Raw genomic sequence first — 12729 nt, 5'->3', positions numbered from 1 at the left:
GAACGTGGCAGTGGCTATATCCTGCTCCTAGGCCTGAGAGGGGAACTACATTCCGCGCCCCCGAAGCTCGATGATGCGGACATCTTCTTCTGAGGACCACTTTGGCTTCTTCTTGGGTAGAATTTGGCGTGCATGGGAGCTATCGGTCTGGACGTCAGGTGCCATTGGTTTGTTTTGGGCTAAGTGTTGGATCATAGACGTCATAGAGAAATCTGTGGTACTTTACGAGGAGAAAAGGGACGAGGGATGGAAGCAAAGTGGGAGGAGGGCTGGCTTTATATGTCTTCAGACCCTCTGGTCTACAGAGGGTCTATGCTAATGTTCCCCCGTGGAGATGGATTTGGAGCGATCGTGAGAGACCGCACCGTTTACAAGATACGTTGGCTGAGCTGGGGCCGGCTCGGGGCCTACGAACAGAGGGGAGGTTCATATGACATCTACAGTACTCCCTCCGCACTTCCCGTTGATGTATGGCTAGCGACGTTTACAAAGTTTGACTAACTTCCATCAATTATTGAACTACGACAGAAAAACCAAACAAGGCGGATCTCATCGAGATTCAGCATTATACCAAGCAGCGTTGTCATCAGATACAATTACCGATAGAGAAACACGAAGAAGAAAGAAAGAACAAAGCGCATTAGTCCTCACAGGTAGAATACCTGACGAACGACCTCCACAAACATGAGAGCCGGGGAAGATATGTAGAAATCCGTCCTAGTCCGCTTGCCGAGAAGGCAAAGTCCTAATTAACTTCTCGTCAAACAAAGCGCCAGAGGACCTCCCGGATTGACCATTCACATCAAACTTTCCATTATAAAACCATGAAGCTGAGGCGGAAGAACGCGTTGAGTCGGTCAACTTCCACGGTAGATTACGCGTTATGCACCTAGTTGCCCTCTGCGAGGTCCTCGAAGGAGTCAGTGGGGTTGGCAATCACGCGTGCCCTGGCATAATTCTTCACTTTTCCCCTTTCTTTGCTGGCTTTGGGTGAATTTCTCATCTCGGAACATTCTTTCATCGCAGGATCGAAACCAACGTTCTCGTTATCCATAAATATGGGATCACATTCCATCCAAGTGGGTGGTATGTCTGACATATATGTATCCATAAGCACGGGTGATTCTGATTCGGGGTTGCGTGAGAAGGATATCTCCTGCTCTTGCGGCTTCAGCTGAGAATCATTATTCAACACAGTCTCTGAACACATGTCAGCATATGCTCTCAGTTCCAGTTGAGATATCAATTACCCAGTTCCTGAACAACCTTTCTACCATCTTGCTTAGGGCTGGCAAACCCACCTGCAGTGTCTTCCGAGGGATTGGGTTTGGAGGTGATGGAATCCACCCTGGTTTCGCGAAGAGCTTCTACGAGTTCTTTCAGTTCGGAATGCTGATACCCATCTCCTGGTGTCACGCTCCGCCGGGGACTTTCATCGATGGGGGTGCATGGAGGTGTTGGCGCTCGCGAAGGGGTGGTTGGCGCTTTGGCATTGGATTTTGTTGGTCCGGGCATTGTGCTAATCGATAGAGTGAAATGTGTAAAGCTTGCAAGCACTAGAGAGCTTGGAGAGCTTTAGATCATGAGAATTGTATTTGCAAAGTTCGAATTTCGCGAGCCGTCCATTGCCTCAGAGTTTGGAAGGAATCTTGCGTCCTTATATGCTGCTGTAGATCGCACATCATTCAATAGTGTCCGCGCAAACCCCAACGCAGAATGCGTTGTCCATACCATGTGAGGCACATTGCACCATGCACCGCAAATATCCTAATTCAATCTTGTATGATTGTTGATGCAACTAAGGAAATGGCTGGACCGAAGCACATTAGTAAAACTGTGATGGAAGTTCTGATGGGAGAGATGATGGGATAGATGATGGGAACGGGACAGGAAGCTCCTCAAAGAACGTAACAACGCCATTCGTTCAAGGAATTATTACATAATGATTGATGGGAAGTTTGATGAGATTTTTATGGAAGAGTTGACGGAAGAATTGATGGGAGAGGTGCAGAGCGACACGTCATTTCGACTTTTGTGGAAATATTGTGGAAAGATGATGGGAAATTTGATGGACAGAAGAACTTCAGAAACAACATCCAGTTGTAATGAATCACAGAGAGCTAGTAAGAAATGTTTGAGTCTGGAGTGTGAGCCGCGCCGTGCATCATCGATATGTGCTCGTTAAGAGAAAAGCTTGGGTTTTAGGCGAGAAGGGAGATAAGAAGTGATCACATTGCGACCACCATGTTTAGCTAGACAGGCAAATATCCCGCCCGTGCTGGGCGAGTAGTTTTTAGATTCAACATCAAAACATGAACCAAGCGTTGCTACCCAATTTCCCCACCCATCAAGATTACCTTATCACATGATGTCTCGGTTCTGCTTGTTCTTAGCCAAGGCTCGACGCAATCCGATCTCGAAAGTGCTTCAAATTTACCCCGCTACCACAGGGCAATTTCCATTGTATGGCATTTAACACCCAAGCATTTTGCACGAGCATCACATTCTGTCACTGTCAAGTGCCAGCCTTTTTACCTTGATTCACCATTTGCAAGAGTGCGCCGCATCATTCCTACCTCCTGCTCCTGTATCAGCTTAACTATGCTACCTGCTAATATTAAGAATTGAGCCTCAGCCCATCAATCCTAGGCTTCTCTTGCTTATTCCCGCTCCAATCAGATAGAGAAGGCACATCGCATACCAGCCCCTCTAGCAAGGCTTGGGACGGCCCTTTGCAAGTACAAGCTTGGGCAAGTTTACGGTGAAGGGGTTCGTTGGCCTCACCCGATGATCATGTCCACCAAGGTCAGTGCCACATTTTTTGGAGCCTGAATCGATACTAATTTGGGCTACTCAGGTTGGACAAACCGCACTTCAAGGAAAAGAGGAGTATATACGTGGCCATATATTTGATTCAGTCGACTATGAGAGAACGATAACGGGCAGAGGGACGTTGATAATGGTCATTGATCCATCGGATGCGAAGAACACGAAAGCATACAGAGACATTGAACAAGACACTCCATTCACTGTCCCTGCAAACCACGAGGTAAAGGTGATAGATGGCCTAGTAAAGGTGACCAAGTAGGCTGCAATTTCAACATCTCAAGCAGCTGAAGCCCTGCTCTTTGTCCAACCCACATCGTGATGGAGATATCTTCGTTCTCATCTTCAGGAATCATGGTGGTCAGGCAGTCTGTTGTCGGTTCTCCTAATCCCCTTTCTGTTTTCCAATGGCGGCTGCTTTGGATTGCGCTGAGGATGGGGTTACCCAAGAGTGGAATGTGGTCGGCCGGCGCCTTCGAGAACATGAACTGGATTTCTACCTTGTCATTAGTTGAATATTTTCTGTAATTACACATTTATACTTACGCCGTCCCCTGCTTGTCACCGGAATATCTCTTCCTGTCTCTGACTCTGCATCTATACTCATGTCATTAAAGGGTATATCAATGATCTCATCAGCTAATACACACCTAGATGTGGTCCGTTTTGACTCGCAAGCTCTGCTAAGTATTTAGCATTGTCTATTGACATTGTATAAATGACATACCTTCAACACGTTTAGGTACTCGGTGGTTGATAGCAATGGCTCGAAGAATGGGATCATCGAGCTCATTACAATTCTTGATTAGATCCATCAAGGCCGCGCGCTCATCTTGCTTCATGTCAACGACCTTAGCTTGCCCGAGGGCCAAAGTGCATAAGAGGACCATATGAGGGCCATAGTGTTCTAGTAGAGTGTATAGAAAAATCTTATATTTCTTGCGCTTGGGAGCTGTCTGTACGATCTTTAGGACCTCCACAGCATCCGCTGCTCGGCGCTGTTCTGCTTTAGTTAGATGCTGGAGTACTTTGAGTTTATTCCCGGTTTTTAAAAGTAGGTCCAAGGCTTCCACTGCGAGAGTAGGCCGATAACGTGAAGGCTGCCGAGCTTGCTCCATCGAGCTAGGTTCGATGAAATAATTGATGGAACGGGTGAGGTTAAGCAGGGATAGGAACAACAGAGCCTGTTTGGAGGAAATGATGGACAAAACGATGGGAGAAGTGCGGGGACACATCAAGCTTTCTCCCCTTACAACTCCTGGTTAACTTCGCACCAACTCAACGGTCTTTTATACCGTAAAAATGGCGGGACTTTTACAAGAAGATCGCAACATTGTCAAGAACCATCCTCTAACCAACTTAGTCGATCGTTTACGAGGCGCGCTTCAGGAAGCCGAAAGAATATATGAGTCGCGTCTAATTTATGATGGCGCTGATGAGAGCCTGGACCAACTCTATCGAAATACGATTTCAAAACTCCTCTCTGCTCTACAGGGAGAGGATGCAGCTTACAGCCTTCGCTCACGGATGAGTGATGGAAATATGACATCTGATCTAGCACACTTAGTCGAGCGCCTCCAAAAGGCACAAGGAAACTCCAAGTACGACGACTACCGGCCGCTGGTCCGACTGAATCCCAGCACGCCGAAACCTGGAACTTCGATGTCTGGAAAGCTGTATTTACCCTCATTGACACCATCCCTCGAACAACTCCTCCGGCGAGCGTCCCCCCCTCCTTTGACGGCACCCCAGTCAAATCCACCTCGTCATCGCAGAAAGGTTCCGAGCAGACGCGTGAATTGGTGAATCCGAGAATCTTCGAGGAGATACGTGGCTGCACCTTTCGAGACGTCGAGGGCTTCTTCGACAAGTACTTTGAGGGAAAAGACTGGAGCGGCAAAGCAGATGCCATCTGTCGACGCGTGCTGGCCCCCGACAGCGATGGGAATTGGGCCCAGTTTCCTGATCCTCCTATGCAGGACGATGTCCTTGCCTGGTGGTTTTGTCTTCAAGAAGACCTTCTCTCGGAATCACGCGGCACCTACTACACCACGGCAAGCAAAGCGGATCTTACCGGTTCGAATGCGGAACGGCAAGTCGACCTCCTTCTGAGAGCTAGCGGCGCGAGCCCCTCGCGCAACAAACACGACTGGAGAGACATCCTGGTTGTCGGCGAGCTCAAAAAACCAAAGGAGAAGATTGGGACCAAAACCACACTGCTGCAGATGAGCCGCTGCGTGCGCGAGGTCTTCGCTGCGCAGCCCACCCGGCGGTTCGTCCACGCATTCGCCGTCTGCGGGACCAAGATGGAGGCGTGGGTGTTCGACCGTTCGGGGCCCTACAGCTCGGGCATCATCGACGTCTACGCAGACTCGAGACGGTTCTTTCAGGTGCTTGTGGGCTACACCATGATGAGCGACGAGGAGCTGGGACTGGACACCTTTATTACTAGGGATGAAGGCGGCAACAAATCAATAACCGTCAAAGGGCCTGGGATCTCGGAGGAAAAGGTGCTGCGGCTGGGTGAAATGCTTTCCTTTCAGCGTGCCATCGTGTGTCGCGGGACAACATGTTTTCTCGCAAACGATGGACAAGTGGAGGGCGTAGCCAAATTCTCGTGGGTGTCGGACAAGCGGCGGCCGGAGGCGGAACTCTTCGAGCTAGCGGGTCAAAAAAATGTCCAAGGGGTCGCCAGGATCATTGGCCATAGTATCATCACTAGTATCGCCGACGTACGCTGCGGCCTGACCTTCGACGACAAGCGACACGACTTCAAAAGCGCACCCCCCAGTGCTGCCTCCTCATTTCATCAATCTCAACCGCTCACCGAGCTCCGTAGCTTAGGTCGAAAGTCGTCTTCCAGGAAACGCAGATCTCCGGATAAAGGGATGCAGGCATCCAAAGGATCGCGCTCCATCAATCAACCGTCGAGGGACACCCAGCAGGAGAATGAACTAGCTTTCTCCGTTCAGTCGGCGCACAAGCCAAGCCTCTTCGACAGGAATGGCGAGGAACCCTACGACAACCGCGTCCTCCGCTGTCTGGTGATCTCGCCCGCTGGGCGGCCGATCTACAAGTACGAGTCACCCTTAGAACTGCTCACGGCGCTTCGCGATGCAATAAAGGCGCATCGGTCTCTTTACCTGGATGGGAGCATCCTACATCGGGATATTTCGGAGAACAACATAATAATAACCGATCCGGAAAAGGCGGATGGTCACTCCGGCATGCTAATCGATCTGGATCTTGCCAAAGAAGTCGGTAGCGGGCGAAGCGGCGCACGGCACCAGACCGGCACGATGGAGTTCATGGCGATCGAGGTGCTACTTAATATCGACCATACCTATCGGCATGATCTCGAGTCGTTCTTCTACGTGCTTATCTGGCAATGTGCCCATCACGGTTGGGAGTTTAAACCGCCACAATCATCTCATCAACTACAAGAAAGGCCCGAATCTAGTATGCTCAAGAATTGGTACACCGGCACCTACGAGGAAATTGCAACTTATAAACGAGGCAACATGGAAGCTGGCGGCTTTGAGCGAATCCTGATGAAAGAATTTCCTCCATGGTTTGACTGGGTCAAACCACTCTGCAGAACCATACGGCGCATACTATTTCCTCATGGGGAGGAAGGACTTATCGTTGGAACACCGCAAGACCCAAAAAGGCTATATAATCCTATTATTAAGGCGTATTCTGATGCGATAGCTCTGATTGAAACTGAATAGATGTGTTATAGTGAATAAGTATCGCTTATATTGGCCATCTCAATGCATACTGTTTAATTTACGCGGCACTTGTTTCTTTTTAAACGCCTGGCAACTGCTGTAATTATTAGGTCCACTTCTTAGATAGCTTGGCATTGCATAACTTTCTAGCCGCCTCGGACAGCTCAAAACAGAAGGGAGTCATGTTTGCCGAGCCTGGAGGCAAAGATCAAGTAAAGCAGCGCTGCGAAGAACGTGCGCTCAAAAACAGCCCGATCCAGGCGCTCACTGATATGCTGCATGATCCATGTCACCCTTGTCCAATTAACCAGCGCCACGTATAACCCCGGTTGCTGAGCTGAGAAACGCCTTGGTTGATAGCGAAGAGTGTTGTGTGCAAAAGAGGCGACCGAAGGGAGTCTGGTGGCTTCGGAGCGGTTTTTTGTTTCTATCATCCGCTTTCCTTTCAAGCACCCTTTATGCCTCGCCACCTAAGCCTCTGCGTCTTTAATATCGCCGATAACCTTGTCAAACGCGCAGATGACCTCTAGAACTCAGCAAATATAGGGATGTCAAGGGATTGTCCGCAGGGGTATTTCTCTAAATCATCGATTGCTGGTGCGAAATGCAATCACTCAGGAACGGTAGCAACTTGCCAGCCTGTGTTCCGGGCCGTCCCGTTCACTAACGCACCCTGGTATCTTTTGGATTGGTCAACTCGGTTGCATTCAACTCAGATTATGTGAATGGGACTACGCGGACTGAGTTTTGCCCTTGTCCAATTGCCCAACGCCAAGTAGTTTTATATGAAGTATATAATAATTGTGTTGTTCATTTATTTATCTATCAAATAAAATATAGCTGAAAAGCTCTAAATGATAATTTCAAACAATGATCATTTTTTAAAAAGTGTATTGAAACTCTGAATGAAACTTACCTTTCAATTGCAGTTTCAGCAAGACAGCAATCATTATGATGAAATTGAAAAGAATGAATTTCACAGAACATTCTGACAGCATGTAATCATAAATTGAATTTTATATATATTTACTCTGAAATGAAAGAATCTTCTCATAATAGCTGTGTTATTACTCACATTCAAAATAATGATGATTTTTTGACTGCAAAGAATGACTGTTATTTTCTTGCAGATGTTGAGTATTTGCAAAGATTACAAAGTGTTTTGATTTCATATTTAAAAATTCAATATCATTTCAAGGAATTCATACAAATTAACAAACACTCTGTCAATAAAAAAAAGTTTTTTAATCTTCAATATGTAAATATGAGAAGTGTAATCAAGCATGTTTTTAACATTTTCAAACAATGATTTTAAATTTATAACAGAGTTAGAAAAAATTATTCAATTAAAATTCAAATTCATCTGATTTTTACTCTTGCAACTGTTCATAACTTTCTAAACAAATATAATGAATTTAATGAATTAATAGTTGACTCATTGAAGAATGAAAATGAGAATGAGAATGAGAATGAATAAAAAGCTGTATATATAATAAATGAATAAAAGAATGATTCTTATATAATTAGAAAGTGAGATAAGATCACAAAGCAGATGTGAGAAATCTATATTCATTATAATAAATAAATAACAGATGTAGTAAAATAAGTGAATCTTTAACAATTCTTAATAATGAATGTGAATATATGAGAAATATCGCCATATTTTTACACATTTTCCTGATTTATTTAATAATATGATATGGTATTTTATATGTAATTGTGATATATATTATTATGATGTAATATATTGATCAATCAAATCATTCAATTTATCTAACCATCTCACATAAAAAGTGGTGATGTTTATAACAGTGTTTTTTCACAGTATTAATGGTATTTTTGATAAAATTCAATAAAATATTGCGGTGTGTTGATCTACATTATGTTTAAGTTTTAACTAAATATAAGATCTCATCAAATCAGTCACTCTACTTTTCACATTCAATTTCTTCTTGTCAAAAACTTAGTAAGTTCTATAGAATTTGATAAGTTTGATTATCAAAGATTCTGTAGCAACTTGAAATCTGAAACATTTTATTTGATGAAATCAAGAAATGCCCCACTGATTCTCAATGCTATCTCTTATATATATTTGAGCATGGCTTTTCTTATAAATAGTATCTAATTGTCATATAATTATCAGAGTGAGAAAAAGCAATTTAATTATTTTTATTGATATTCAGTAATTGAAATAATATTCAGACTTTGTTAGTTTTGATACTTCTATTTTTCAACACTCAATTTCCTTTACTTTTCAACATTCAATTCCTTCTACTTTTCAACTCATATTCTCTAAAATATTCATTATAAAAGCACACTGCTTGTGGGGGTGATGACTGTGTGAAGAGTGAATAGTAGAAGATAGTATATAGTGTAGTGGAAGATAATAATAATTATAGTAGTAGTATAGTTGAAGTTGTAATTGTAGTTGTAGTTGTAGTTGTAGTTAATCGCTGAAGAGGAAAAGAAAGAGAAAGAAGATGTGCGAAATACATGCATCCATATATATATACATATAGAAATAGTGGTAGCGAGAGTATAATGGAAAGAGGTAAGAATAGACGAAGATATAAACAAAGATAATATAATAATAAGGAAATAATAAACGAGTGCATTACACTGCTGCTTCATTGAGCTATCACTGAAGCTGTAATGTGACGGCGCCGAGGCGATTGCTACTCGGCAGCGGCACAGAGGAGGGTGGTATATAATGGGAAGCCTTATGGGTGGGCTTGATTATCTCGCTTGAACCGCGAACTCGTAGAATACTATACAAATACTGAACTACCAGAGGTACTCGGCACACTAAGAATATTGTATGAGGACAGTGGTAACTCTGGTTTCTTATTGTCAAAAGATAAAAGACGAATCGCTGGCTCCTGGAATAGAGAGCCAGCATCTAGCTATTCTATATAGACAACGGGCAGCCATCCTCCCCTCACTCTATGAGCGAGGGTAGCCGAAGCAACTCCGCAGTGGCGCTGCATTGATCTGCCAGAAGGAATCCACTGACCCCGTATAGAAACAGGATTCTCATATCTCATCAATCGGATCCTCTTCTATTGCATCCGAATGATGTCATAGGGTGGTTGGAAACCGGTTCGGACACCTGCGTGATGTCATGGGATAGATGGGATTATCCGAGGGGAAACGATGGTCCCGTGTGGAGCCGTCACGGGGCCTTGGCACAACCAAGGGGTGTGACAGAAGCTCAGATAAATTTAAACTATTACAGAATTGCTTATAAAAAAACATAAAATTGCAGTATAATATCAATATAAAATGATTTCTTCATTTTTTCAATCCTCTGAAAGTAATTCATTTATTTCTTGCAAAAACAATTTAGTGATCTTTTCAGAAGCTCATTTAAAATTTTTTTATAAATTATTATACATCTTCTTACTCATATCAAACAATATTGATTTAAATTTTGAAATTGTTTCAATATATTTCTTATTTTTCCTGTTTCATAATCATTTTCTCTTTGAAGCAGAACTGTCTGCAGCAGTAATTTGAAGCAGATCATTTATTGAAATCAAAGCATTTAATGTAAATAATGAAGATAAAGAAGAATATGATAAATCATTATTTATATTCAATTATTATTTTATAAATCAAAATTCAATTGCATATTGTTTTGTGACAAGTTTCCCATCAAGCAGTTACTCATTCAACTTTCAAAGTACAAGTTTTTGATGTTAAAATATAATTAAATTTGAATGATATTGAAAATATTTTTTCATGGTTTCTGAAGCATTAATGTATATTTTATATTCTACACATCAACTTCAATTAAAGATCTGATTTTTGTGTTTCACTTACAACCATCATATACATTTAAGATATCTTCATCAATTGTCAAAGTTGCTTTTATTGACAGTTTGATGAGTGACACATCAAACAATTTGAACTGTCATATTCCATTCATAAATTTTGAAGTTTTCATTGTCTGTCTCCCATCCATTCTTTTTCACATCAACCAGGCCCAATAACATCACCTCATCCATTGCAGAACTCCATGAAATACATGTACAGAAAGCAGATTGAGACGCAGGTTGAGGCACATATTGAAAGGTATATTGAGTGGCATATTGAGATGCAGATTGGAAGGCATATTGAGTGGCATATTGAGATGCAAATTGAGAGGCGGATTGGGAGGCGGATTGAGAGGTGGATTGAACAGTCAAATGATGGGAGGAATTTTCTATTATTATTGACAGCGGAGGCAATGTGGCAGGCACTATTATGGCAGGTGAGGGTGAGCTTGACCATTGACTTGTTGATGAGATTGGCACTTCTTCGGGTTCAAAAAGCCCATCATTATTTGAAGACTGACTGCCTGGCATTTTGCACAGCTCTATCATACAAAATAGGTGAGATTGAAATGGAATAAAGAACTCTGCGGGTTGTCACTGTGTGTAATTGATTATTATGATAAAACCACTATGAAGTTAGGGTGGCAAGCAAGGTTTGAAAAATCAACACCGGCATTACGTTAATATCCACTTTTTGCGTGCAGGTTATAAGAGCTTACACGGGCAACCGAACACGCCCCTTTTGTGCACAGAGATCTCCCCCTCCCAGTCCCCCTAAGTTTAACCAGGGTTCGAAGCGCCCAACCCACATTGCGCATTAGCGTCGCCTGGGGACCTGCCGTGGCTTAGGGTAACCTGACACAAAAAAGCATCTGGCAAAATGTTACTTGCTGATTTACCTATTGGCTGTCCTGTGCCTGATGCCTCCCTCAGGAATAAAGACCATTGACCGGCTGGGACAGCCAAGTGGGCCTTGCCAATATCCCCATGCCTATCATGGCAGCTTGTCGTGCAGTGTGTGATGTTGACGTGATGATAGGCCTCCGCGGATACTCTCTCAAGCATGGAGAAGAATATCGCTTCCTTTATGTTTGATGGTTCATGTACTATGCTGCGTACTGCAGTTCGAATAGCCGCCGTAAGTTCTTTGCTTGAAACTTGAACCAAATCCGACCTCCGCACTTCTCTTTCTTACACTTCGTTGAAACTGGCGCCTCGCTTAGTTTGCAGCTATTTAGGTTGTACTTGGCGTCCTTCGGTAATTTATTGGCTTCTGTTCTGCGACCACAGCGACCACAGCGTTCCCAGCTGGTCAAACCAAGGCCCAACCATGGCGCTAGACAGGGGTCAGCATTGGATTGTTCATCCAAATAATGCCGCCTTACGAATATGAATATTCTGATCCCTAGGGATGGGATGGGCATACTATTGCCCTCATTCAAACACACAGCCGTGGAGGATTGGAGACCTCCAAATCGACCAGGCATCTGTGATCAAACCGTCACTGATCAGGGCTAGCCATGGGGGGTCTCCGGCCTAGCCCGCTCTGGTCTCAGCAGTTCCTCTACTTATTTTTATTTAAGCTAGCTCGCGAACTTGTGGGAATTCTGAGGTCCCTCCAGCCCTCTGATCGTCAGCTTGGGCCTTTTGTGTAAAAACTCTGCTTCGTTTTGGCCAGTGACGACACCTGTCTATCAGCAATGGCACCCAAAGCCACACTTGAATTACAGGGCCACTTTTCTCATCATATCCTTTTTTAAATGCCGAGTTCCACATTTTTATTGATGGCTGTGCCCCCTTCGTTTCAACAGACGCCCATCCGTTGGGAGCGTTTATTTCCTTCAAATATATCGGTACCTCATTCCCTGGTATGTCCATGGGTATCTCTAGAACCAACTGAAGTATTTCATCCCATTTGTTCCCTCAGCAAGCGCCAGGAATCCTCCTATATAATTCCAACCCCATACAATCCTGGAGCGCTTCCATACGCTGTAATCGTCCGGCCTAATCATTGGACCCATCGAACCTTCGACTTCCGGTTTTGATTTCCCTCCAAATTTTCACCCTGAGCACGGTAGGGGTCTGAAACTAGATGCCCAAAATAGAATTGGCGTGGCAGCACTCGAAGACTTGTGGGTTGGAGTGATCTGCGTCTGGTCCGCCTTAGTATCGATACGGGATATATGTATATAAGATATTCTATATCTGCTGGGGAGGTATAGCTATTAAAAATTCAACAGATCGGGCCACTCGTTCAGGTCGATCTTGGCGTTTTTTCGGGATATCAGAACTATATTGTGATAGAGCTTTGGGCGATTCTTCCTGGCAGGATCCAGGTTACCTTCTTTGCGCGCTCA

The 12729-nt window shown here is 43.9% G+C and overlaps 4 protein-coding genes across 4 annotated transcripts; 2 read left to right on the top strand and 2 right to left on the bottom strand.

Annotated features, from left to right (window-relative positions):
• Nucleotides 1-889: 889 nt before the first annotated feature.
• Nucleotides 890-1515, bottom strand: HCAG_02280 (predicted protein; the record flags this gene model as incomplete). The annotated part of the gene is made up of 2 exons (XM_001542059.1): nt 890-1200; nt 1251-1515. 2 exons carry the CDS (start codon nt 1513-1515, stop codon nt 890-892), a joined length of 576 nt encoding a protein of 191 aa, XP_001542109.1.
• An 850-nt stretch (nt 1516-2365) lies between these two features.
• HCAG_02279 (predicted protein) lies at nt 2366-3088 on the top strand (the record flags this gene model as incomplete). The annotated part of the gene is made up of 3 exons (XM_001542058.1): nt 2366-2422; nt 2650-2805; nt 2858-3088. 3 exons carry the CDS (start codon nt 2366-2368, stop codon nt 3086-3088), a joined length of 444 nt encoding a protein of 147 aa, XP_001542108.1.
• A 377-nt stretch (nt 3089-3465) lies between these two features.
• HCAG_02278 (predicted protein) lies at nt 3466-3716 on the bottom strand (the record flags this gene model as incomplete). The annotated part of the gene is made up of 2 exons (XM_001542057.1): nt 3466-3476; nt 3554-3716. 2 exons carry the CDS (start codon nt 3714-3716, stop codon nt 3466-3468), a joined length of 174 nt encoding a protein of 57 aa, XP_001542107.1.
• Nucleotides 3717-4128: 412 nt separating this feature from the next.
• Nucleotides 4129-6557, top strand: HCAG_02277 (predicted protein; the record flags this gene model as incomplete). The annotated part of the gene is made up of 2 exons (XM_001542056.1): nt 4129-4502; nt 4550-6557. The coding sequence occupies 2 exons, from the start codon at nt 4129-4131 to the stop codon at nt 6555-6557; spliced, it is 2382 nt and encodes a 793-aa protein (XP_001542106.1).
• Between the last annotated feature and the right edge of the window lie 6172 nt (nt 6558-12729).

This window comes from Histoplasma capsulatum, genomic scaffold (assembly GCF_000149585.1).
Source record: "Histoplasma capsulatum NAm1 scaffold_2 genomic scaffold, whole genome shotgun sequence".
NCBI lineage: Eukaryota > Fungi > Ascomycota > Eurotiomycetes > Onygenales > Ajellomycetaceae > Histoplasma > Histoplasma mississippiense.
Note: the sequence above shows the minus strand (reverse complement) of the source record. Positions and strands in the feature narration are given on the sequence as shown.